Here is a 23,536-nt window from a genome sequence, read left to right as displayed (position 1 = left end):
AAAAGGAGACAAAAAAGAAGAATATTGGAATGAGAACCGAAAGCATAACATAAGTGTAGCGAAAAAATATGTATAAAAAAGAAGTAAAGCAAACATCATAAAAAGCAAGTGATTAACGTAATAGAACTGGGGAGGGGGGATTCGGATGCTGATCCTGTTGCAAAAGAAGGAAACTAAAAAAACAGGGGTAAGTGCAATGGGGACGAGCGAGGGTAGCTCGATTGCGGTCCGTGTAGAGAGAGAGAGAACCAGACTCGATAGCTCACCTTTTGGAGGTTAAGCAGTATGTCACTTTGTATACAGATCAAGGTACTTTTGATCAACCAATATTTGCAGAGAGATGCAGAAATCAACGATAGAATAGATGCTCCCGAGGCTCCAGTCGCTCAGGGTTTGATGGAAGCTCTAAATGTTAAGTTATCTCTATTCAGGAGTAAGTAATAAGTGGAAATGAGACACGATAACAGGGACTTCCAGTCAAACAAATCTTATCGACAAACTGAAGGCAGGTTGACCCTTCTTTAATATTGAAGATCAGGTCAGGATGATGGAAGTACCTCTGTATTGCAATTTGCAAGTCCCCAGCCTTCTCTTTGGTAGTTTTAGCTGGGCTGAGGGCCTGAGGCGCTTGTGATAGTCCATCACTAAGTCCCCACCAGCAACAGTAGTTCTAGTAGTTAGTGGAACAGTATGATCATTTCGATCCGTCATTGAGCACAGATAGATACTGGATGTTAGTCAATTGCTTCGATAGCGACAGTCTTGTAGTCTTTCTCATCTGAAACTGTTCAAATCCACACGCAGAATCATTAATTATCTTTCAGCCAAGAGTACGTCTGTTTATGTTTAGGTTCAAGGGGGATTTGATCCGTAGGAACCATGGATATTGAAGGCAAGGTACCTACCGAGTATCCCGTCCTAATAGGGTGCCATTATTGCTCCTGGAAACTCATTTTCGATTCCAGAGTCCAGACTCAGTATCCATCCCATCCATCTGCTATGAATTAATACTTGGTAGAGAATAACCTAGCTAGTACGGAGTACTGAGGTCTAGCCGGATAGATACCTCAGTGCTTATGACTATGGCGTATCTGCCATGAATAACTCCTATGTAACCATGCACTCTCGATACCTCGATATCGCATCAGAAAATAGGTACCTACAGCAATCATCACCATTGGACGCCGTGTCCCCCCAATTCTTGACCGCCACCGAAGCCCTCTCAACTAGTAGAAAACAGGAAACAGTACTTAACCTCCCAACCATCCAGACTATCTATCTAAATATACCTTGCTAGGTTGCTACGAACATGGGGTGATGTTATCGCGTCTTGGCTGCATCGCATGGACATCCCTAGCAATGATCAGCATTCAGCACTGAATAATAGGACTTCCAATCTTCAACTCATGATTGATACGGGGGACAATGCCCATCTGCTTAAAGTGAAGCCCTACCGATCATCTGAGATGAGTGTGCTTTGAGTCGTACTCCGTATCATCACTCTATCAATCATATGGCAGCACACAGGCATGCCTAGGTATTGGCTTCCTCATCAACGGGCGCGCTTAGGTATATATATGGTCTGTGTGTTCGACAAGGGAACCCCCATCCAGTGATACAACGGGTGGGGTCGAGCAAGCATCTCTCCATCGTCCTGATTCACAGCCTCGGCAAGTGTGATCCGGGAGATCTTCCTTTCATGAACTCTCAATCGAGAACCCTATCATTCTTTTGTGCTTCCTAAATCAAATGGTATCATGCAAAGTACTCTATATACACAACATGAAGTCATAAAAAGAGATCTGAAGAGCTCCGGCCAATTGGCGCTCGGTCCATCGAGGTCTTGCCGCCTACGACCTCGGGCGTCTGGACAGCCAAGATCACTGGTTGTTCCATGTGCATCTTCCATGCGGACTTGGAGACGCAAACCATTGCAGGCATCAATGCATACTCAGACAACTCGCAGTATGACATACAGGTCCGAGACACCAGCCTAAGGCGTGAGATGATGGCTGTGTGTGGTGCATAAAAGCTGGCGGGCGTCAACAGGACCGTTGCATTTCTCAAAAGCAGTATACAATAAAATATACAGCATAGCGAGTTCATTGGAAGGGCTACATGACCGGCGGTGCAACGAAGGAATCAGGAATCCCATCAAAGACCCAGTTGAGGGAATCAAAAACTTCGGAGAACCCTGCTTCACTGATGAAGGCACCTTGGTCGAAATTGGGCGGATATATCAAACCAGGTTCATCTAGGGTATCATCCTGCTGCCGGGTGACAGTGCCTGCGGCCGCCGATATGTTTGGGTTGGCCACGGTGACTGCGCAAAGTCAGCTTTACGCGATCATTCCAACGGCAAATATACGGAATAGAAATAAGAATAAACCGACCTTGCGCGTCCTCGACGCTTCTCATAGGCCTGAATCTCTGTCGCCAGCGCCAGACCGTGTCATAGACATGACTCATGCTCATTCTGCAGCGAACTTTCAGCTCTAAAATATTATCGCCCGGAGAATGTTCCGCCTCGTTTGCATTCCACATCTGAGCCAAAATATCGGCCAGGCGAACAGGGCGATCATGGTCCATAACACTTATCCGTCGGATGGCCGAGATGGCTCCATTGAACAGTAATTTGCCGTGATCGAAGTCGATATGACGGCTGAAATCACTCTTCAACAATTTCATAAGGGCAAAGGCAGCAGAGACTATCATCTGAAGGATATAATTGGTGGCGTGGCCAATCAATTCTCCAGGAGATGTCTCCAAGTCCAAAACTCGCCCAAGAAATGATGTCGTAGCGATGAAAAGCTTTGTCAAATCTTCACCTCTCGGATTAGAACCTAAGAACACAAAGTATCTCAGATGTAACTCGGCGGCTCGCAGATGGATCATATTGATGTCTGGAGAGGACAGCTTAGCGGCGGCTCAACGACAACAACAGCAGTTCAGGTATTCATACGTGATATGTCTCGACCAAAGTCAACCTCCATCTCCCGAAGTTCACTCTCCAGAAGCTGCACGATTAACAACTTCTCCGAACTGATGAATTCGGCTGGTTCAGGCTTGCCGCTGTATAGTGCCTTCGTCACTCGATCACAGAACTTTTCAATCCGCAATCGGATCCGCAAGTCATCCGAAGGATTGTAATCGGCGTCTCGGAGAGATGCTGGCTCAAGTGCCCAATCATAGATGGTGCCAGGAGGCTGTCCGTAGCCGGTTGCGACGCTGCAAAGGCATTTGTCAACATCCAAGACGCATAGCGTTGCTGGTAGGGACCGCCATTACTTACTTCTGAGCCACAATATTACAGATAGCCCATGTCTGTAAACGATCTTTCACTGCTTCCCCTTGAGCTTCCATTCGAAAAGTCGTAAACTCTTCTGCCTGGACAGGTCGATGCAGGCCCAGCTGCATCGCAATCTGCATCATCAGTCCGCTAAGCATAAAGGTAGCATCGGTCCTTTGACTTGTTGTAGGCAGCGGCCATGTACAAAGTAGGCATAAAGCCTTGACCACGCGGTAGTCTTGAGGAACTCCTGTAAGGGTCGACCAAAGAAGCCTGCTAAAAGGCCCAGTGAGTGAACCCAGAAGACCCGGCTCCGATGGGGCTCGACGACTAGCAATGCAAATGATCGTCCAAGCTTGCAAGCTGTTGCGGCGCAGATACTCCTCAGGAGGCTTTTGAGGGTTTAGAAGGGGCAGAAAGGGGTGGTAATATGTGAAGTATCTAGCGGGTTGTTAACAGACGCCAATCGTTCTTGAACAAGAAGGGGAAGTGGGCAAGTACTGGTCAAATAATCGTGCTACTCGTTGCCTGGAGAGGGTGATATCATCCAACCTCCAAGGACTGTCATCCTGGGAGATGATGGAACTGTTTCTGGGCAAAGCCAAAGGAGTTGGCAGAGGTTGCTGTTCCAAGGGGACAGAGAGAGGGCGACTCCGACTGGAAACCGCGGAGTCTGGTCCACAGTACACATCCTCTGAACACTGCGACATTTCATCGCTGGCATTGGCCTCCACCGTCTGAGGCCGTTCGCCATTGATAGCAAGCCGTCGACGGAGTTCTGCGATCTCCTTTTCCATTTCAGCATTGCGTCTGCCAAAGATCGTCTGTCAGACAGGAAAACGGGTACTCGAGTATCAGTTCGTATCGTGGAAGACTTACCTCCGTTTGGAGATTCGCTTGAATGTAGGCTCAACCTTGCATTCTATCTGAAGTCGCCGGCAGCGCGAACATGCGGCTGCCGGCGTCTGAACAATATCACATCGAAGCTGTTGAGACCCAACGTACCATGTTCAGCCAGCAGTCGAGGAAAAAATGTCTTATATATGGAGGTGGGCTATTTCATCTTGGGCCATTCAACACCGCAAGCCCAGTAGCCAAGGGCTGATTAGCTCACCTTTTGCTGTTTACACTCATTACAGGCCTTTCTACTACCACCCCGCCGCTTTCCAGTGATTTGCGCGGGGATCTTCTCCATCTCGCAAGGTTCCGAACTCCTATTTGAGAAATCGAAGCCTGTCATCGGCCGGGGAAGCCTCGGCGTGTTCCGAAGGTCGCTGCTGGTGCCCGGGGGCGTTATCAAACTCGCATGTGTAGGCAGCCCATTTGGTGCTATGACACCCCGGAACTCCAGATCCATCAGTATAAAGTAAGAGAAATTCGCCCGCCGGTATTGTACCGCGGAGTCCCATTAACACATGCAAAAAGCGTGGTAGTATCAACACAAAGAATCTGCTTAGGTGCCGGAAATCGGCAGAAAAGCTGGGGATTCCTTAAGCGCGAAACTCGGCGGAAAATTTGCTGACTCATGTGATGCCTGAGGCAAGCGATCTGAGTTGCTTATAGACATACCTTGTCCTATATGAAATGGAGGAAACTACAATCGCACGCAGTTCGAATGGCCTCGGTCGACAATATCCATGAATTATTGATACTTTGTATTCAAACCAGGACGTCCTTCTATCACCGAAATCCCTTCGGTCTCGCGCCAACGGGGCTTGGTCTGTACTGTAGGTACTCCAGTACCGTAGAGTGCAAGGTACCAAGGACTAGCTACTAGCTAGGTAGGCTCGAAGACAAGCTGTCATTCTCATGAATAAATCCAGTCGAACTAGATATTATGGTCAATAGTACTATATCACGAATGCCCGAGTGCCATCAAGTATCTCAGAGACACTACGGAGTATCAGCCCCCCGCCAACTCTCATGACGTATGTCCTAGTTGGTCTTCCGTTCCAGTGACCAACCTCTCTGACTCTTGAACTTGGAATGCTTCAATTATCTGAGAGGAGAGGCTAAGGTACCTTACCTACGAGCCTAGGTAGGCTCTTCAGTCTCACTCTTAGACTTGTCGTCTGTACCTGTTCTGTAAGGTACCTCAGCGGTTGAAACCTAAGGTACCAAGCCTCCACTAAGGCAAGCCCTCCACTCCATCCCCACCGCCAGCCATACTGCCGTTCTGCCAACGAACCATCAGCATCAGCGTATTATTATTAGTAGCATCCGTACTCCCCTACCGTTTAGGCTTCCGCAATCCGACAAAGTGATTTCTCGTAGACTCTTGCCTACTCAGGTTCAAAAACACGACTTCTGCGCTTAATTTACGGTTATATCGTCAATTCTTTCAGCAGGCTTTTCTATGGCAGACGTTGCCACTCCCGATGGCTCAGCGCCAATTGTTCCATTGTTCAGGGATCCCGATGCGCCACCATCGAGTGCTGGTTCTGCGGGACAGTCTGAAGCTCGTCCGGGACCACCACCTATGACAGAGGAGCTGAAAGCTCGCTTGGACAAAGTCATTTACTCTGATGTAGGTGATTCGTAACATAGCTTCATCCCACATGCGCGAGACGGAGCGCTTGCAGCTGACCCGAGCTCTTACTATCTTAGATCGGTATCACAACGCTCTTGACACGATTGAAGCAGAGCGTAGCTTCTGCGAAGGTGCGTTCTGGCCACCTTATGCTATCCCTCCCATCCTAACGTTAGGAAAAGGGGATTTCTCGTGCGCTGACCCAAAGACATGCAGGATTTCTCCGCATTCCTCAAGAAGCGGTCCTCTCTGGAAGAAGAACATGCACAGGGTCTGAAGAAGTTGTCTCGCTCTCTTCATGACGCTGCCAACCGCTCCGACAATCGTCAAGGCACTTACGGCACCAGCTACAATGATCTCAACCGATTCCACGAACGCATGGCGGACCATGGACTGCAATTCGCAGTATCTCTGCAGCAGATGGCCGACGATCTCCACGAGCTCGCCACGAATATCGAGAAGGGACGCAAACAATGGAAACAGACCGGCCTGAGCGCGGAGAAAAGGGTTACTGAGGCCGAAGCGGCAGCGGAGAAAGCAAAAGCCAAGTACGAATCTCTTGCGGAGCAGTACGATCGCGTGAAAACCGGGGACAAACAGGGTGGGAAATTCGGCTTGAAGGGACACAAATCTGCTGCCCAGCACGAAGAAGAGCTGTTGCGTAAAGTGCAGAATGCAGACGGGGATTATGCTGCCAAGGTCACGGCCGCACAAGCGGCTCGACGAGAATTGATTTCCACCCATCGTCCGCAGGCTGTGCACAATATCCAGAAATTGATTGCAGAATGTGACTCTGGTCTTACGTTGCAGCTACAAAAGTTCGGTATGATTGTCATTGGGTCCCAACATTGAACCATTTTCTTGATCTTTGCGCTAACTCATGCGTTAGCGACATTTAATGAGAAATTGCTGCTGGGACAAGGCTTATCTATCACGCCTTTAGATGACGGCGCAGGCAATGGCTCTATTGGACCAAAGAGTCTGTATGAGGTGGTTCGGCAGATTGACAACCAGAGGGACTTCCATGATTACATTCTTAGCTACGAACATAATCCTGGTGCGGTGACTTCGGAGCAGATTCAGTACCAGCGTCATCCGGTGGGTTATAATTTGTCAATGATTTCATTATCTGCATGCTCATCTCGTTTTAGACACTGGGAGGTACGCCCACACCCGTTGTTCCGGCCTCGCAGACTTCCACACAGAACAAGCGCCAGTCAACTGTGTTTCCTTCATCATTTTCCCAACAACATCTTCCTACCACTCAGCCATCGGGACCGGCCGCGGCACCAGCCCCGGCACCAGCATCCGCTCAAAACCCCCAGCCATCGCCTTTTCAGCCACATCCAGACTCGTTCTCCTCGCCACCCCCATTTCACCCACCTTATCCCACCTCTTCTGGGTTACCGGCTCAAGATCAGCGCAATGTGAACAAACCGCCTATGACGGCACCGGCTAATCCTCTGCCGCCACCCGGTAACAACTTCCAACAGAATCTACCTCCTCTGAGGCCGGTCTTTGGGGTTTCCTTGGAAGATTTGTATGCCAGAGATGGGACTGCGGTACCCATGATTGTGTACCAATGTCTTCAGGCAATAGAATTGTTTGGATTGGATATGGAGGGCATTTACCGTCTCTCGGGGAGCGCTAATCACATCAACCACATGAAGTCGCTTTTCGACAACGGTATGTGCAACCGCAGTTCAACCCGCCAATCTGCCAAGTGCTGATCTCTATGGATGACAGACTCGTCACAAGTGGATTTTACGAATCCCGAGAGCTTCTATCACGATGTCAATAGTGTCGCCGGGCTGCTGAAACAGTTCTTTAGAGACCTGCCTGATCCCTTGTTCACTTCCCGGTACTATTCAGATTTCGTTAATGCAGCTCGTAAGTACCTCGAGTCGAAACCCAAGTTGCCATGTGACAAGAGCTGACACGTATTCCCGTAGGGATCGATGATGATATCCAGCGTAGGGATTCACTACATGCACTTATCAATAACCTTCCAGATGCGCACTACGCCACGCTGAGGGCTCTGATACTGGTAAGTGGTTCGATGTTCACCCCATGTTTCTATCTTCCAAGGTCTAATCTGCTCGATTCTAGCATCTCAACAAAGTCCAAGAACATTACACGAATAATCGTATGAATGCAGGAAACATTGCAATCTGCTTTGGGTAAGTCGCCATCCTCCATACCATCAAATTCGTTCTCTCCGAGATCTTCGGAAGCTGACAAGCATCGCTAGACCTACTCTCATGGGTGCCAGTTCCGGCGGCAACATTGCCGATGCCGGTTGGCAGGTCCGCGTTATTGAGACCATTCTGGTCAATACGTTCCAGATATTCGATGACGACTAGATTTTACTCTCGCTACCAGACTGGGAGCTGCATGACCCTTAAGGACCATGCTGGTGAGTTCAGAAAGCATGTCCGTTGCCTCTGTTTGTGCTGCAGATTGCACATAATTGTCGTTCTCGATTCCCCTGTCATACCTTCCACCCGTTTTTTCGCATAGCTCCCGATGTAAATATTGTTCTTTGACGTTGGATTGACTTTTTTTCTGATGAGATACCACCCCTGTTTCATAATTTACTTCTACTTTGGGACATGGTATGTATTTCTCGCCTTGAACGTAGTGGCAGTCCAATTTTGGGATATAGATCCCAAGATACGGTCTTCAGTAATTACATGAATAACGGGAAATGCAAAATTGATATGGTACAGTTCATAACGAGATCTAATGGTCCGGACTCCCTTATATCCCGCTGAATAATACAAGTCATAACAGGAATGTGAGGAGATCATCCCGAGTTGAAAAGAAAGCACGACCAAAGAATCTGCATACTTATAACACATGCCAGAATGGAAAGCAGCCGACATTTGAAAGCCATGAAGCCGCTAACATGCAGGCGATAGGGGGTCGAGAAGAGCATGAAACTCTCCTCAATAATGCAATGCGCACAATACTTGTTGTTCGCCGGGTCGATAACAGAATGAAGACTTATTCTCGGGACGATTGGCCCCGAACGCACTGGCATAGGGGGATTCAAGCTGCAACATGGCGCAGTAAATTGAGCGATAATTTGAAAAGAATGATTCACATCATTTCTTTCCTGTCATCATGTCCCTCATAGCGTCCATGCGCTCGGCGAGCGTGAGTCCCGAGGCAAAGAAGGGGCTGTCGAGATCTTCGACAGTCGTGGGAGTGGCATGACCCCAGATACGCCACTCCTGGTCTTCACCAGTCCACCGAAGCTTCTGGATAACGATGTATTCCGTGCAGTCCTGCTGCTTGGCTGGCGCAGGCTCTGCGGCAACAGCGCTTTCAGCACCGCGCTTGGTGGGGATAGTGACCTTGCTCGTTGACTGACGGCTAGTGATACGCACGACGACCTGTCGTACCCCAGAATCAGGCAGGTCTGGGATTTGCGTGGCACGATCAGCCAAGACACGAATACCAGTGAAGAGCGTGCCTGGCGTGCGGTTGTATTTGTCCAGGGCCCAAGTGACCTTCTCATCCCTCGGACGGCTGGCTATGCGGGAGCTGAGGGTATTTGCGAGGCCGGTGCAACAGATCTTGCGCAGGGTATTGACATCTCCGCTGTAGACAATCAAAAGAACTGGTTAATCGAGTGCGTGAAGCTCGAGGTGATACGAATGGCAACTTACTCGGCAAAGGCACTATACATCCGCTGATGTAGCTCGCGAGCAACCTGGCGCCGCTCCTTCAGGCGCAACGGTAGTCCCTTGTTGATCCATTTGCTGTAAGCGATCAGCCTGGTATATGTTAGCACCAGACTGTTTTAAAGGGTCACCATGCTACCCGAGACTTTTCCCGGATAGCCGCAAACGGGGAACGGCACACATACCCAAGGAAGTTCTGAACCGCATTCTTCAGCCATAGCCACTCGAGCTGTAGACGTTCTTTCGGTTGTTGAAAGATTGATGGCATGTCTCTCCACAAAGGTCGAATGAAAGTGCCCGGTAAAAGCCCAATGTCCTGTGGCAATTCCGACCTTGATAATTCTCTACCTCTGGTTTTCATACTCGGTTGTGCAGGCTGCTTAACTGAAATATTCTGCGGTACGCCAGACAAGCCGCGCTGGGCCACCTGAGACTGAGAGAAGGAGCGGCATTGGCGATATGCTACCATGGCGGAATTCGACGAAGATGTGGTTTGGTAGAATTGGGCAATGGGAGCGCCGGACCGCGCAACCGTGCGCAAGGAGCCTGGAGAGAGCCATAGGGAGGACGCCATTATGGGCTAAGGCAGCAGGAGCGCCGAATTGACGGACTAGAATCTGGGATGGCCTGTTGAGTCTGCGACAAATTATTATTCCATGATATCCAGCGATGGAAATCTCGGGATGGGGCTAATCACATGACTGGCTTCTCCGCTGCGGGTCTCCAACCGGTGTTTTGGCATTTGCCATCACAATGATCACCCAAATCCGCGCGACACACTCGGCTTTGAATGTGTCGGGTCCTGGCTGCTTCCCTCTGACTTACTTGGCTAGTTGTGCTTAACTTTTCTCAACCGTCATTTTTGCCATTTTGCCCAGCCAGGAGCCTTTTGTTCTCGGAGAGGCAAAAAAAAGGAAGAGGAAACATCACATCTTCAGCAAGGTGAACTGGTCCCCGCACAATCTAGCGGATCATTCTCTCGCCAGCCATTTCGTTGACCTTTCTTCCCTTCTCTCTTTTGTGGTGTCATTGCGCAGCGGCCGCATATGCCGTGAATAAGGCTGGCTCCTCCTCGTCGTGATGCCGCTCCTCCGCCCTTCCCCCTCCATAATCAGTTTCCTTCGGAGCCTGATATAAATACCCCCCGTCCGGACTCGAATCAACCACCACTTCCGCCTTCTTACTCTTCAGTTCGCATCTCAAGAGGCGAGCTTCGAGATAAAGACGTGGCTTCGCCGTCTACTGTGTCCGCCATTGTCCCTCCGTCCCCGGCCTCACCTGCCTCCCAATTGCCCCTCAGCAACGATGCAGGACACAACGCTCCCTCTTCGGCGCTCCATCCTCGCGTGGCGGTCATCTTGGGAGTCGACAGGAAGTGGCATGCGCCTCTGTTGGTCTGTCGGGCGCTGAGCACGGTGCCTGCTGCATGGTGGGGGCTGCGGTGCGCTTTCACTTTTCTGGCTGAGCTTCTTCACATACGGCCGGGGATGGGACGGGAGGGTTGGGCAGCAGCAATTGTTGGGAGTGTTGGACAAGATTGGGATGTAGAGAGGAGATTTAGAGTGACGGAGGTGGCATTAGCTATTATGTGGGTATGTAGAATGGAGATGATTCCATCCGGAAGGTTTAAGGCTTTCACTGACCATTGACTTTCTCCATAGTGCTGCGCATCCGCATATCTTTCTTATTTTTTTGCTGATTGTATGATGTCTCGATGGTTCGTTTTCTCTCTGGGCCGTGTGCTTTCCTTCCCGGTTGCTCATCACTCTCCGCAGGCTTTTGAATTATACCCCACCGGCTGTTGTCATTCGTCTTCTTACAACAAACGGGCTGATCGCTTACATTACTTCTTGGGTTCTTTACCTCTCCGGTGCATCGTCAGATCCACGTCTTCTTCTACCGGCATGGATATCGATCACAACAGTACGTACGGCCCTGACTCCCTACCTATGTACTCTCAAATCGTTGAAATACTGACATCGTGAATCGAAGACCCTTACTTTCCTCTACCACGCCACCCAAAACCGCGCCACAATCAAGCGTGAGACAACCGCATCGTTGTTGGTTGTATCAGTCGCGAGCTTCGTCAGTATGTCCTCGCTTCTTCTGCAGCTACACTTGACCCGTGAGAACGAGCCAGAGGTACCCGTGTTCGTGATCACGCGGAAGTTGTGGGACTGGGCCGTTGCGATATTTCTTCGTATGCGTGTTGCGGATGCAAGGGCTGGAGCTAGGGAGCTGTAGATATATTTGAAAACGTGCCTCTTTTCTATGTTTACTAGACGCAGGCGCCTTCATCTTTGTAAAGCCCTTGTCTATGATGGGAGCGGGCTTTCGACGATAAAATAGGTTTTACTTTGTAAAAATCTGAGTACTGGTCACTATTCGAACAAATTTCTCGGAGTAATGAAAAACCGATTGAGTGATATTCTTAAGACTGGTAGAAACAGTCAAAGTAATATCATTTGACGAAACAGAGAAGAGCCAGAAAGTCACTCTCAAGACGTCTGCTGCGCAAACCCGCCTTCACATACTGCGAAGCAGCAAGACATTAAAGTTGAAAACAAACTGAAAAACATCTATGCGGATAGTGGGTATCTACCAACGCCTCGTTCCGTCGCTAATCCCGTTCTTAGAAAAACAGTCGAGTCAAGAAAATATGAGAATTTGAGACCCGCTTCAAGTGAGTCGTCCGCTCACGAGAGAGCAAAGGATCAACTTTGAGCGCGTCATTTCGACATGGCCCAAGTCCAATGTGCCAGGCACAGAGATGGTTAGGAGTAGGAGACAAGCATTTTTGGCAAGCACCACGCAGGTTCAGACCAGGGATGGACAAGACAACATGCTCCCTATCCCGACCACTCTGAGGGCAATGTAGACTGGGAAGAAGGGACCGGAACGGGGTGCGGCGTCTAAATTAGAACCCATGGACTTTGATGGTCTTGGCATCGAGCTCGAGACCTTCCTTCTTGTCGGTCAAGAACTCCTGAACATCCTTACGCTGATCTCCTTGCAGCTGAATCACCTCTCCCATCTCAGTGTCATTGACGATGGTGCCATTGCATGCTATAAAAGTGTCAGCTGTTTGAGTCATATGATTTCTGTCGGAGGCTCTGGCAACAACATACCGAACTTCTTCTTGATCACCTTCAAGATCTTCTTCTGATCGAACTTCTTAGGAAGACCCTGAACTGTGGTCAAGGTCTTACGACCATTGCGTTCTGTTGACAGCGGCGGTTAGTAACTATTGTCCCAGGCAAACAGAATCTGCCGTTGGTAACGACAGAGAAAATGGTGTGGTGGATGAGACGTACGTTGAATCCGTATATGGATGTAATTCTGAGACTGTTTAGTCTCGCCGGTGTCTTCGTCAGCTTCGGCGAAGGGGTCTGTGTAGAAGCACGTGTCAGCCTCAGGCTCTCATGACCTCAAAACTGCCCCGCCAAAGTGTCTGCAGATCGGTATGACAAGATGAAGCGAGTAACAACTCCATGAAAACGGGTTATAATTTAAAAAGGTATAAGTGATGCCAGCGTCACTTTGTGAAAGGCATCGTCATGCTCTCCGAATATGAACCGCAGCAGTGACAGAATCGCAGGTGGTTTAAGGGAGGTGGCAAAGTGACTTACCGAAGGTCTTGAGGTTTTCGATGGACATAAACTCGGCCTTTCGTCGTAAACGGCCCTTAAAAGCGGTATTTTATAAGTGAGCGAGGTGAGAGATCAGATGTCTCTTTGTAGTTCGAGTGATTGCGAGTTTGCGAACGGAGGGGAGTTGATCGAAGGTAGGATGGTGGTGTCAAAGAAAGAGATAGAAGAGGAACAGAAGAGCCTTTTGAGGGGCGCGCCTCGATTTAGCGCCCTTGTGGGGGAAGGCGGTGTGACATTGACTAAGCCACCTTGGCCCTCGCAATCGCATATATCCAGAACTTCATCACCATTCGTTTGACTGGGCCACCAATCAAGGGGAAAAGGGCTGTACAGTTGATTTCACGGGTAGTGGATGGCGACAAGTATCTGGAGTCTAACTTGGGTTGGGTTTGTCCTTGGTGGTGGCGAAGATCACACATCATGCTCGAGGAATAGCTACATGGCATATATCAGCTGGTAGTTTGCGGACAATCATTCATTTAGTATTACATGAATTTGAATTACTAAATTACAAAGATGTGGTCACAATGCCATACTGTGCATCTATAAAAATGAAACAGCTGTGACAAGGGCACATGGCCTGGCTGATCTATAGCGCTTATATGATTTTCTCCTCACTTGACCATAAGGTAGTTTCCAGCTTTAAGTCTGTCATAGCTGTCATATAGCGTTTGTAACAGCTAGCCTCGAAATGCGATTGGTGACTAATTTTGGTAAGGTATGACATAATCGATATTTTAAGGTGAGGGTGAAGGAGAAGGAGCAGCAGCAGCAGCGGTGCTTTGTGCGGATGGTGGTGGCATAAATATGGGGAAATATGTCTGTGTGAGAGTGGTCAGAGATAGGCCAGGCTATTGAAGGGCTGGAAGGGAACAATGTATCGGTTACATACAACAACAAGCGCCATTACTGTGGGGGTATTCAGCTGTCAGTCATTTCCGCCTTCACTTGCAGGGGAAGAGGGAGAGACGAACAAGACATTAGGACGGACATGTATGCAGGGGTAGCTGCCGACTTCTTTTGCTCAGGTGTTTCTCCGAGCCAGGACTGGAGAGAGAAGACGAAAGAGACCCATCCGATCATCCTATGCACGCCCGCATACAGTTGTCAGACATCATAGCTCGAACTGGCTCGAATGAGGCATCTCTCACCTATTCCGAGTGAACATCTACCGAGAGAAAGTCAGCAGGCGTCGAGACCGTTACCAAGAGACAGCAACTTTGACCTACCGCGGCCATTGGCATAGTGCTAGACATCGCTCCTAGCGCGGAGAATCAGCCAGATCATCCCTTTTCTGCCTATAAATCCAAAAGCCAAAGATCGAATGATTTGGTACCTGACATATCGGCCTCATTCTTATCCTTCGGCGGCTCGATATAGGGGATGGCTACAGTTTAGAACTGACATTAGCGAAACTGCGCTCCCATGATTGAGGCTGAACTCGACTGATATCGACTTACCGAGGTCTAGCCTCCGCATATCTTTCTTTGATGCCATTTTTACGCTGATAATTCGACGGTTAATCGCAGGACTTCTTTGAATAGAGCAGCGTGATAAGGGATCTTGTATTGATGGGCAGCCAAGCAATCATTCTGACGCCAAGACCAAAACGGCAAGGTTGGATGGTGAGGTTCACTACTAGGTTGGTTAGATAACCATCCGTAGATAATCCGTGGCGGACTGCGAGGGGCCACTTTGGTGATCCGCCCATGTTTATCGATCAACCTTGGATGCTAGTGAGCCGGATCATTCATTTGATAAGACAGCATTGCTCAAAGCTCGGCTCTATTGGACCTGAAATTTGAGTCGGCCATCATCCATGAATAGGCCTGGATTCCGCGAGATAGGTAAAAACGGACAACGAGGAACATCTGGGGAATTATTCTATTGGGAGCATCTCTCAACGGCTCAGCTAACCAGCGGCAGAGATATATCAAATGGTAGTTGGATCATCAATGATGACTTTTTATCACGCCTTAACGGGGCTCGGTTCTTTCATTCTAATCGAGGACTTGCTGCGTCGAATGGCGCTGTAGAAATGGGATAGCGCCTGAACGATGGTCATGATGATAGCTAGCGATAAAGAGATCCCCTTATCTGCTCCCGTAAAGGGCATACTGTTGCGCAACATAAGCACTGGGCGATAGCCGCCGTTACTGTTTCTCACCCTACGATTTGTTTGACTGACTTGGCGTAGGAGATTCACCTGGACGCGTTGAGCATCGCAAATGATTGTACGTGGTCGGGGACAAGACGCAGTTGACCTCTGCATTGCAGAAGTCAGAGGTGGCTTTTCGACAATGAAAAATGGGGCAATGAGAGATTCGGGATGCTTTCGTGCCTAACTCCCCATCATCTCTACATGCATGAAGCACAAGTACCAGCTGTAGATGTCTGGCCATTCAGAAGCCATAGGTATACATAGCGATATCTCGATATTTCACAGATAGGATCTGCTGCATTTGAATGGTCTTCTTAAGTCCCCTAAATGGCTGGGTGCCTGCAAGTTATCGTCTCGTCCACGGGCGCACGTAGGTACTTTGAAAGGATCTGTAAAGTCTGACTCTGACCGCCACAGTAGTACTGCAGTCTGCAGTATGAAGAAACATTTTAATACGGAGTAGTGTACATTCAGAAGGGGTGGATGATGAGCCTTGAGTGGGTGATTATCTGTTGTTAGCACACCTAAAGCTGCGCAAGCTACCAGGGTCTTTGTATGCATTTGTCAGGGTCAAATTCCGATGATCCTGATAGCCATTGTCTACATACTGTTGACAATATGGCCGATTTACAACCAAGATATCTGCCAGCAATAATATACCCTCCGTGATAATTGAGTGGCATAAGAATGCTGAACCTTCAGTACGGATGTCGGAACAGACATCAGGTTATCATCATATGGCGCCTGTATCATGCCACAGTTTCGTAATTGTTTTGGTAAATTTATGACCTAACAGAAGATGTTCCCGATGCTGTACTTACATGGCCATCTGGTAATAGGGATAAATAATCATGGGCCGATTACCCCCTGGTGACAAATGTATTTCTACTTATGTGCATTGAACTGCCACGACGATGTTGACATATCCAAAGGATAAGTGGGGAAAGATTCCCCTCCAACCTCAAGTCTTCACTGCAAGGTTCGGAACATCGACTCCATTGTCTATCACCACTGTCCATGTCAGTTCCACTGTGTACACAGCAGTGTGTGGTGCCACAGACACACACATTGCTCCCTCCGAGGCGACACTGGTCCATTTTCGGGAGTCAGTGGAGTCTTGCACAATGGAGAGGACAGGCAGGACGAATACTACGGAGTAGGTAATAGGAAATAGATAGATAGTAGTTTGCTGATCACACACAAATGTGTCCATATGTTGGGTCATAGTCTCGTAGACACTTGAAGTCTCAAGGCTAAGGCGATCGCCTGATACCCCAAGATCTTCGAAGTGCTGAGTTGTGGAATGATTTGCCGGATAAGCCGACAACGACTAGTCTAGGTAGTCAACAGTAGCGGACAGACGGGTTCTTTGTAAAGAATGAGTAGGAACACTATCAGAGAGATCGAAGTCCATGGGGTAGGTAAACTTGCATGATAACTATCCATCCATGTCTTTACCAGCCTGTTTTCATGATCATAAACCACAGATTTCCTGACATGTCTTCTTACGATCTTAAGAGAGCGTTTGGAGAGTATCTACATGTATCACAAACTACGGATAGTTCAGGCCTAAATGTTTACTAAATAGTACAGAAAAATACACTAATTTCCAGACTCAGGGCACTGCCTCTATCTAACTTTCCTTTCCTCCACTGTCACTACTGCTAAATCCCGATGGAGTGTCAGTTGGTATGGGCCTTGGTCGCCTTACGTTATCTGGAGATCTGACTACTAGTATCTCGGTCTCCGGGCTCGGCTGGATCCCTAACCTGTCTTCTCCTATATTGCTTTTTCCATCTCTGCGTCGATCCCCTTTCTGAGTCCTGTTTGTTCCAGTCACCCAACCTTCATCAGCAATCAATCGTCGTGAAATGTTTGTACAATAGTGCATTCCCCCAATCATCCAAGACCATATCCTGCTACCACCCGCACGGTTATCCACCACCCGCGCCGCCATATCCAGCCGAACCGGTTGGTTGATCCTGGTTACCCATTGACCGGGCGTAAAACAATTCGAATGTCGTCTTGCCATCTTCCACATGGTCAATAATCTGCGGAGCATCCTATAAAACACACACGATTCGGGGCGGATAGTTTAAGTGGTCGATACCCTCTTTAAGTTGTTCCGATGATCCAGATACCGATGCTTGTATACACCATGAAGCTGAGATGATACCTCATTCTTCTGCCGGCGTCCAATCCTGGGGTCATCCCCTTCACGCCGTTCATAGCGGTGCTGGACGTGCCGACCTTTCGCAGCACCTGGGTCAGTCTGACCTTCAGTCCGAGCAGCCGTCTATGCCCGTGCCGCAACCGCAAACTAGACAACCGGTACTCATCGATCTGACAGCGAATGGCGGAGATGTGCCGGAGCGCGACCCCCCGGCGAAGAGACTAAAATTAGATGTGCATGCTGGGTCAGTGGCTGGTGATGGAAGCCCAGCTTCTGCAGGTGTGGGAGAATCAAAGAGTACCCCAAGTACAACAACTTCGAAACCGCCTCCGCTATCCTGGCGTGCCCGACCGGTGTGGTCCTTTCAAGCATTACTCTCAGAGGTATCTGGAAGCGCAGAGAACAATGGTGAAAGTGCAGCAGCTGTCATGCAGGACGTGAAGCCCCCGTCACCGCCTTCATTTCCTGCTCCGCCTTGGAAGTTTGCTCCAGCAGATACCACAACAAGTGATCCCACAGGAGGACAGGATGGTGCGCCTGCAAAGGAAGTTCAAACTGCACCGTATCAGATTGAGACCCCTTCTGTTGCGCCGGTTATGGGAGGCGAGAGTAAGTCAATACCCTACAACACGACGAAGCGTTAAAGTCTTCTCTGACTGTTGAGTTATCTCTCAGAGGTTGCGGATTTCTCGCCATGGACGGGCAACCATCCGGAAGACGTACTTAATGAGCAAACGGCAAAGCAAGGATACTACGACCGCACACAAGTGTCTCAAAATGAGTCCAATACAGCTCGCCCCTCCCTGTATGCGCAATTAAAGCATCGCTCTGGCTTGCAAATACTTTCGTCTGTTTTTGCAGCCGCACTGGAGAAAAGGCAGGTCCATAGCATGGTCACTGCGCCGTCAACGTTCAAGCCTCCTCCGCGAGTCACGCTGACGGATAACAAACGTGAGGCCTGGCTCCGTGATCTCGCCAATCCGAGTGTTCCGTTGCGCAGACTTAGTCGAACCATTCCTCATGGTATCAGAGGCAGACTTCTTTTAGACCAGTGCTTGACCAAGTGGGTTCCTGTCGGCCGTGCTGTGTGGCTTGCGAAGTGTGTTGGTGCCAACGAGATCCGTGCCTTCAAAAGAAAAGGTACCAATGGCGCATTGGCCATTGGCTTGGAAGCTAAATGGGTGCGCGATTGGACTGCCAATGTTCAACAGTTTCTCGAAGGTGTAATTACTAGTTGTGGAGTAGCAGACTGGAAGCTGAAGATGACTTACGCGGTCAGCTTGACCGCTCGTTTGTTCTTCGAGCAACTACTTGACCATGACCAGTATCTCGGATGGTTCCTCACATCGCTGGAGGCAGCGCCACTTAACACCTTACCAGTCTGGCTTCTTATGTTAGGAATCTACTGGAGCAACATCTTGCGGTATAGAAAGCGGGGACGGCGGCTCGCTGAACTCCTACTTGACAAACTGCAACTAGCTATCAAGTCGGACTCAGCCAAGTCCCTTCGCCCGTTGACAGACCGATTGTCACTGCACATTAGAAAACTAACACTTGAGCATACTTCATCCGTGGTGCTTCCAGACTCATGGGAAAAGTACAAAGATCTTCTATCGTCCTGTTTGAACTTAAAGGACAATGTGCACAGAGCGGTCTTCCAAAACTTGGCTGAGCGAAATGCGCGTGTGCAGCGGCCTCGAAAATGTCAAGAGACAACGCAGCAACCGCCACAGCAACGCCTCATCCAGCTGTTCGACTCGATACGCTCTTCGCACGACATCGCATCTGTTTCCGCTGCATCTTTGGGTGCGATAGATGACAAGGCTGCTCTGGTTTTCAAACTGCTCGAGTGGGCAGCCACCCCGTTTCGCTATGGTGTATCTCGTGTTTATACCGCCGCCCGCCTCTTACGGAAATGGAAGATCGCTGGAGTTGATGTGGATACCTGCATCATTTCCTTCCTTGCCGAGAGTCAGATGCGTGACCAATCGAACATGGACAACATCTATCACATCATCTCGGAACTCGTCAGATCCCAGACATTTTCAGTTGGAAAGTACCTTCAATGGCTGATGGCAAAAGGGGTTGCAGATTGTTGCCAAAATGCTGAGCATAAGCGCCTTTCGGGGGACCTTGTACTTCTCATGCAGCTCCCTGCGAGCCGTCTTCCAGAGCATGTACGCAACCTCCGCAACACTCTGCTGCATCGCGCGGGAGTTGAAGTTTCGAAAGAGGCTTCTACCATCGCAATGCTCAAGGCATCAATAGCTGAACGCCTTCCAAAGATCTTTGGCCCTGTCGCGAGAAGTGCAATATCCTGTGACCTTTTGCCGTCAGATCTGACATGGGCCGTGAAATCTGAGATTGGCCAGTGGATTCGGCGTGGAGTTACTGAATGTGGACGGGGTCCTCCTAGCAAATTTCAGGGTCTCCATCGAGCCCCTGAGGCAGAGCACTTCGCACTCACCCCTGGCGAATTCTATTCAATAAGGGATATTTTGGAAAGTTTCGGCGATCTGTCAATTCTTGCGGACGTACTCAAGCAGGCCACCATCTGCAATGACGGAATTGTTTTGGCATCTGCTGCCGACACAGTCAACTATCATTTTCGTTCTTTCTGTGTTATCGGTGCTACAACGGATCTTTTCAAGAGACTGGTGGAGTCATACGCCCGCCTCAAAAGGCTTGGTTCGACCTCCTTGGACTTGATATTCTCATTGATAGATCTTGGGCTTCGGCTACCCGGAGAGTTTAACACAGTCGCTCTTCTTCGTCAAGACCTCTGCCGGATTGAAAGCAAATCATCTATGGCAGCACCATCACCACTGTCTGATCACATACCTGCTACTTTCAATGAAGCCGATCCGCGCTTTCTGGAGAAGCTAGACCAGCTCCTCTTGTCCGGAAGTGGTATAGACGAGTCCACGTTGGATACGATTTTCAACCTTCTTATCAATCAAATAGAATCCAGCGGTGGTCATGCTAAGCTCTCGGTGAATGAAACATGCAGGTATTTAGCGTACCTCAGACCTTTTCATCCCAAGCGTTTCGACCTCATGTTAGTCCGCTGGATTTGTGGCCTTCTCAAATCCACTACCCGAGCGATACTGTCCCAAATCCTACCACCTTTGATCGGCGTTGGATGCGTTACCATCCAAGCCTTCGTGTTCCTCGTGCGAAGGCTTCTCAAGTCCGAGAAGGTTTCGTCTTTGATATCCAACCCAAGTGACTTACGCATAGATCTTCTTCAGCTTCTTGTACCGCCACCGGCAGGTCAGAGTCGATATTTCGACATGGTCACATATCGCTTTCATCTGTCACAGAAAGAATTTTTGTTCAAGCACCCTGAGGAGGCTTTCAACATTATTCGAGATGCTATCGCCTTGATTGATTCGCAAAGCCAAGAAGGAACCTATCGTCAGAGACGAGTGGATCTAGGTCACAGTGCGATGGTACTCCTTCAGATTTTGCTCACCAAGAATCCAGAAAGTGCCGTTCAGCATTGCACAGAAAAACTTATTGGTCAGCATCCGTCCTCAGTCACAGCTTTGACAAGAGCGCTCGATTCCCTTCTGGGATTTGATACCAAAGCAGGTGAGCGTTCATTCACATCGAACACTTGTTTCCTATCTTCATACCCATTGACACCTGGTTCAGCGCCCCCGGATATATCAGTTGCTGAAAAGGTCATCGAACTGACCAATGATTTCTCCCTCCCGTTCTGTCAGTTGAAACTTCAGCTTCTGTTCAACGCGGAAACCGGGGGCGATGTGAGAAACGAGATAGTGGATGTGATGTTCAAAGCTGCCGTTGTAGACTCTCGCTCAAGACGATCCAACTGGGTGGGACTGGTTCGTCTGATGAGTCATGATGCAGTCCGACAGGTAAGGTGCCATGATGAAGGTTTAATAAGATTTCCACGCTGATTTGTCTAGATCCGAGAACGAGCTGAGAAAAGTTTCTTCGCTATACCCCTGTTCGAAGAGTCGCCCGATGGCTGTTCATCCTTTGCGGCAGACAACAGCAGCTCACTAGAAACGGCGAAGCTGTACCTGACGATCATCGAGAAGCTGGCGTATAGCATTCCCGATGCGGGCCCACAAGCTGTTGCCCCTGTCCTCACCGAGAAGATGGATTTATTGCTTCAAAGACTTATCAACATGCAAACGAACTACAGTGGTACTACTGAGCTTAGTCATGGAGTTGACGCAGAACAAATGATCCGATCTCGCGCGCAGTTCGAGAGATCCCTTGCGTTCTGGTTCTCTGCGTTGCTCAGGATGATTGTCCTTCATCGGACTGCTTTCAGTGTGCCATCAGCCGCACTCAGACCCACCGCATTGCCAGAGCAAACGCGCTTGCTGATATCGATATTCTGCATCACTCTCGCACGTCTTCCAGATAACGTGCTGCGACTCTTTCCGACGGCCGACTACTTTCCCCACTCGATGAGAGCAGGAGGTTGTCATCCTTGTCCGGGTATTCTGCTGCAGACGCATGCCCTGGATGTTGCGGCATCCCTGATTGATACATTTCCGGACGAAGCCCGTCATCAATGCGCTCGTTATCTAAGGGAGAAATGCCCTCCTTTCGCTCGGGTTCAAAATGACTCGCGCTTCCTCTACCTTCTTGGTCCCCTTGGCGATAGCCCGTCCTCGAACCTCACACTTCCTGTATCGCTTCCATCACCTGCTGCTTCTGGCTCCACTCCCGCCCCTACGCCTTCGGGTAATCTCACAGGAGGACCCTCCCACTCTCAACAACCTGCATTGGTATCCTCAGGTGTGCCGACTGGATTGCCAGATGGCTTGAACTGCGGTGCTAGCCACCTTTGTCTTCAATACCGTGGCCGGGTCATTGGAGCTTACCCTGTACGTCCCTGGGAACTCCTCGAAGATGCTGCTCCCATCGTTGGTGCCAACGACACTGCAGTCAGCCTAGGATACTTTGATGCCCGGCGTGTCAGGGTTTAGCACATCAAGAGGAACTAACAGCTCTAGTTGACTACTCATCTATCTACTTTCTGGCCCCTGTACATATCTTCTTTCTGCTTGGTCTTTTTGGTGTTATCTTCATTTGATTCTTTCGACTTCCCAGAGTTTGATACCATATCCATTCGCATCTCTTCCTCCCTCTTCCTCTCATTTCTTGATATATGCCTCTGAAAGAATTCCAGGCCGAAGTCTTTCACCTCGTCGATCGTTATTGTCCACAGCCGGTTACGCTCACTCATTCCATCATCGTGTCTTGTTGCATTTGCGTCATTCTCATGCCACTTGTGCATTTTCTGGGATCGACTGTCTTCAGGGAAGTGTTTGGAATCTGCGAATCTCAGTGCGCAAACATATGCTTACTGACTTAGCATTTGGCTTCTATTGCATGGGTTGAGAGCAATCATGGCTACGTGTATAGAGCCTGGCGTTCATCTCGGATGGGTAGTTTATCGCACTCGGCGGGCAGCATACACATATGTTACTTCATGGCATGGTATCTATTGGCCTCAATTTACGGGATATGATCATGATCTTGTTTTTCCTTTCGGTTTCTTGTATTTTTGACATGGTCTAGACTAAAAGGTTGACTCATTCTTGACGGAAATGTCTTGATCATTATGATATCACGAATACATACGCCCCAGGCAGCCCCTGGTTCCTAGGGCAGCGATTTGTACAGTTTGCGACAAGATGCAGTGGGCTCTCTGAATGGCGTCAAGAGACATTCTAAGTGAAAAGGCTGAAACCAGTTGTATTGGTCGTTATCCCAAATCTAACATACATGCCTTGTACTATCATATCATTCTGCCAGATATATAGTCAGAATCGACATTCTCCCATTTTCTCCATCCATCAGGATTATCACAAGAGTATGAAGCGTAGTTCCAGGTATCATCCAACATATAGTGCACATAGGCCATGTCCATCTTGTGAACAAAGTCTAACTCCAAAACGCCGTATAACAAAAAGGTCTTGAACTAAACTGATGCTTGAGTGCCAGTAACCAGCTTGACTGCCGGTTCCCACCAACCCACCCCCGGCACCCTCCTC

At 49.1% G+C, this 23,536-nt stretch overlaps 5 protein-coding genes across 5 annotated transcripts; 2 read left to right on the top strand and 3 right to left on the bottom strand.

The window, feature by feature from the left end:
* Nucleotides 1-2,114: 2,114 nt before the first annotated feature.
* Nucleotides 2,115-4,297, bottom strand: CDV56_108405 (transcription factor domain-containing protein; the record flags this gene model as incomplete). Its single annotated transcript, XM_026762024.1, has 7 exons — nt 2,115-2,323; nt 2,394-2,903; nt 2,963-3,228; nt 3,293-3,730; nt 3,791-4,099; nt 4,169-4,215; nt 4,295-4,297. The coding sequence occupies 7 exons, from the start codon at nt 4,295-4,297 to the stop codon at nt 2,115-2,117; spliced, it is 1,782 nt and encodes a 593-aa protein (XP_026615124.1).
* Nucleotides 4,298-5,645: 1,348 nt separating this feature from the next.
* Nucleotides 5,646-8,182, top strand: rgd1 (putative Rho GTPase activator (Rgd1); the record flags this gene model as incomplete). Its single annotated transcript, XM_026761931.1, has 9 exons — nt 5,646-5,816; nt 5,897-5,950; nt 6,036-6,642; nt 6,709-6,917; nt 6,971-7,505; nt 7,566-7,709; nt 7,772-7,866; nt 7,929-7,999; nt 8,071-8,182. 9 exons carry the CDS (start codon nt 5,646-5,648, stop codon nt 8,180-8,182), a joined length of 1,998 nt encoding a protein of 665 aa, XP_026615123.1.
* Nucleotides 8,183-8,926: 744 nt separating this feature from the next.
* On the bottom strand, nt 8,927-10,082 carry CDV56_108256 (uncharacterized protein; the record flags this gene model as incomplete). The annotated part of the gene is made up of 3 exons (XM_026761875.1): nt 8,927-9,425; nt 9,494-9,601; nt 9,694-10,082. The coding sequence occupies 3 exons, from the start codon at nt 10,080-10,082 to the stop codon at nt 8,927-8,929; spliced, it is 996 nt and encodes a 331-aa protein (XP_026615122.1).
* Nucleotides 10,083-12,425: 2,343 nt separating this feature from the next.
* SUI1 (translation initiation factor eIF1) lies at nt 12,426-13,165 on the bottom strand (the record flags this gene model as incomplete). Its single annotated transcript, XM_026761793.1, has 4 exons — nt 12,426-12,574; nt 12,637-12,729; nt 12,823-12,897; nt 13,138-13,165. The coding sequence occupies 4 exons, from the start codon at nt 13,163-13,165 to the stop codon at nt 12,426-12,428; spliced, it is 345 nt and encodes a 114-aa protein (XP_026615121.1).
* Nucleotides 13,166-17,488: 4,323 nt separating this feature from the next.
* On the top strand, nt 17,489-22,465 carry SRB8 (mediator of RNA polymerase II transcription subunit 12; the record flags this gene model as incomplete). Its single annotated transcript, XM_026761490.1, has 3 exons — nt 17,489-18,101; nt 18,168-21,376; nt 21,428-22,465. 3 exons carry the CDS (start codon nt 17,489-17,491, stop codon nt 22,463-22,465), a joined length of 4,860 nt encoding a protein of 1,619 aa, XP_026615120.1.
* Between the last annotated feature and the right edge of the window lie 1,071 nt (nt 22,466-23,536).

The sequence above is a fragment of the Aspergillus thermomutatus genome (genome assembly GCF_002237265.1).
Source record: "Aspergillus thermomutatus strain HMR AF 39 chromosome Unknown NODE_75, whole genome shotgun sequence".
Taxonomy (NCBI): domain Eukaryota; kingdom Fungi; phylum Ascomycota; class Eurotiomycetes; order Eurotiales; family Aspergillaceae; genus Aspergillus; species Aspergillus thermomutatus.
Note: the sequence above shows the minus strand (reverse complement) of the source record. Positions and strands in the feature narration are given on the sequence as shown.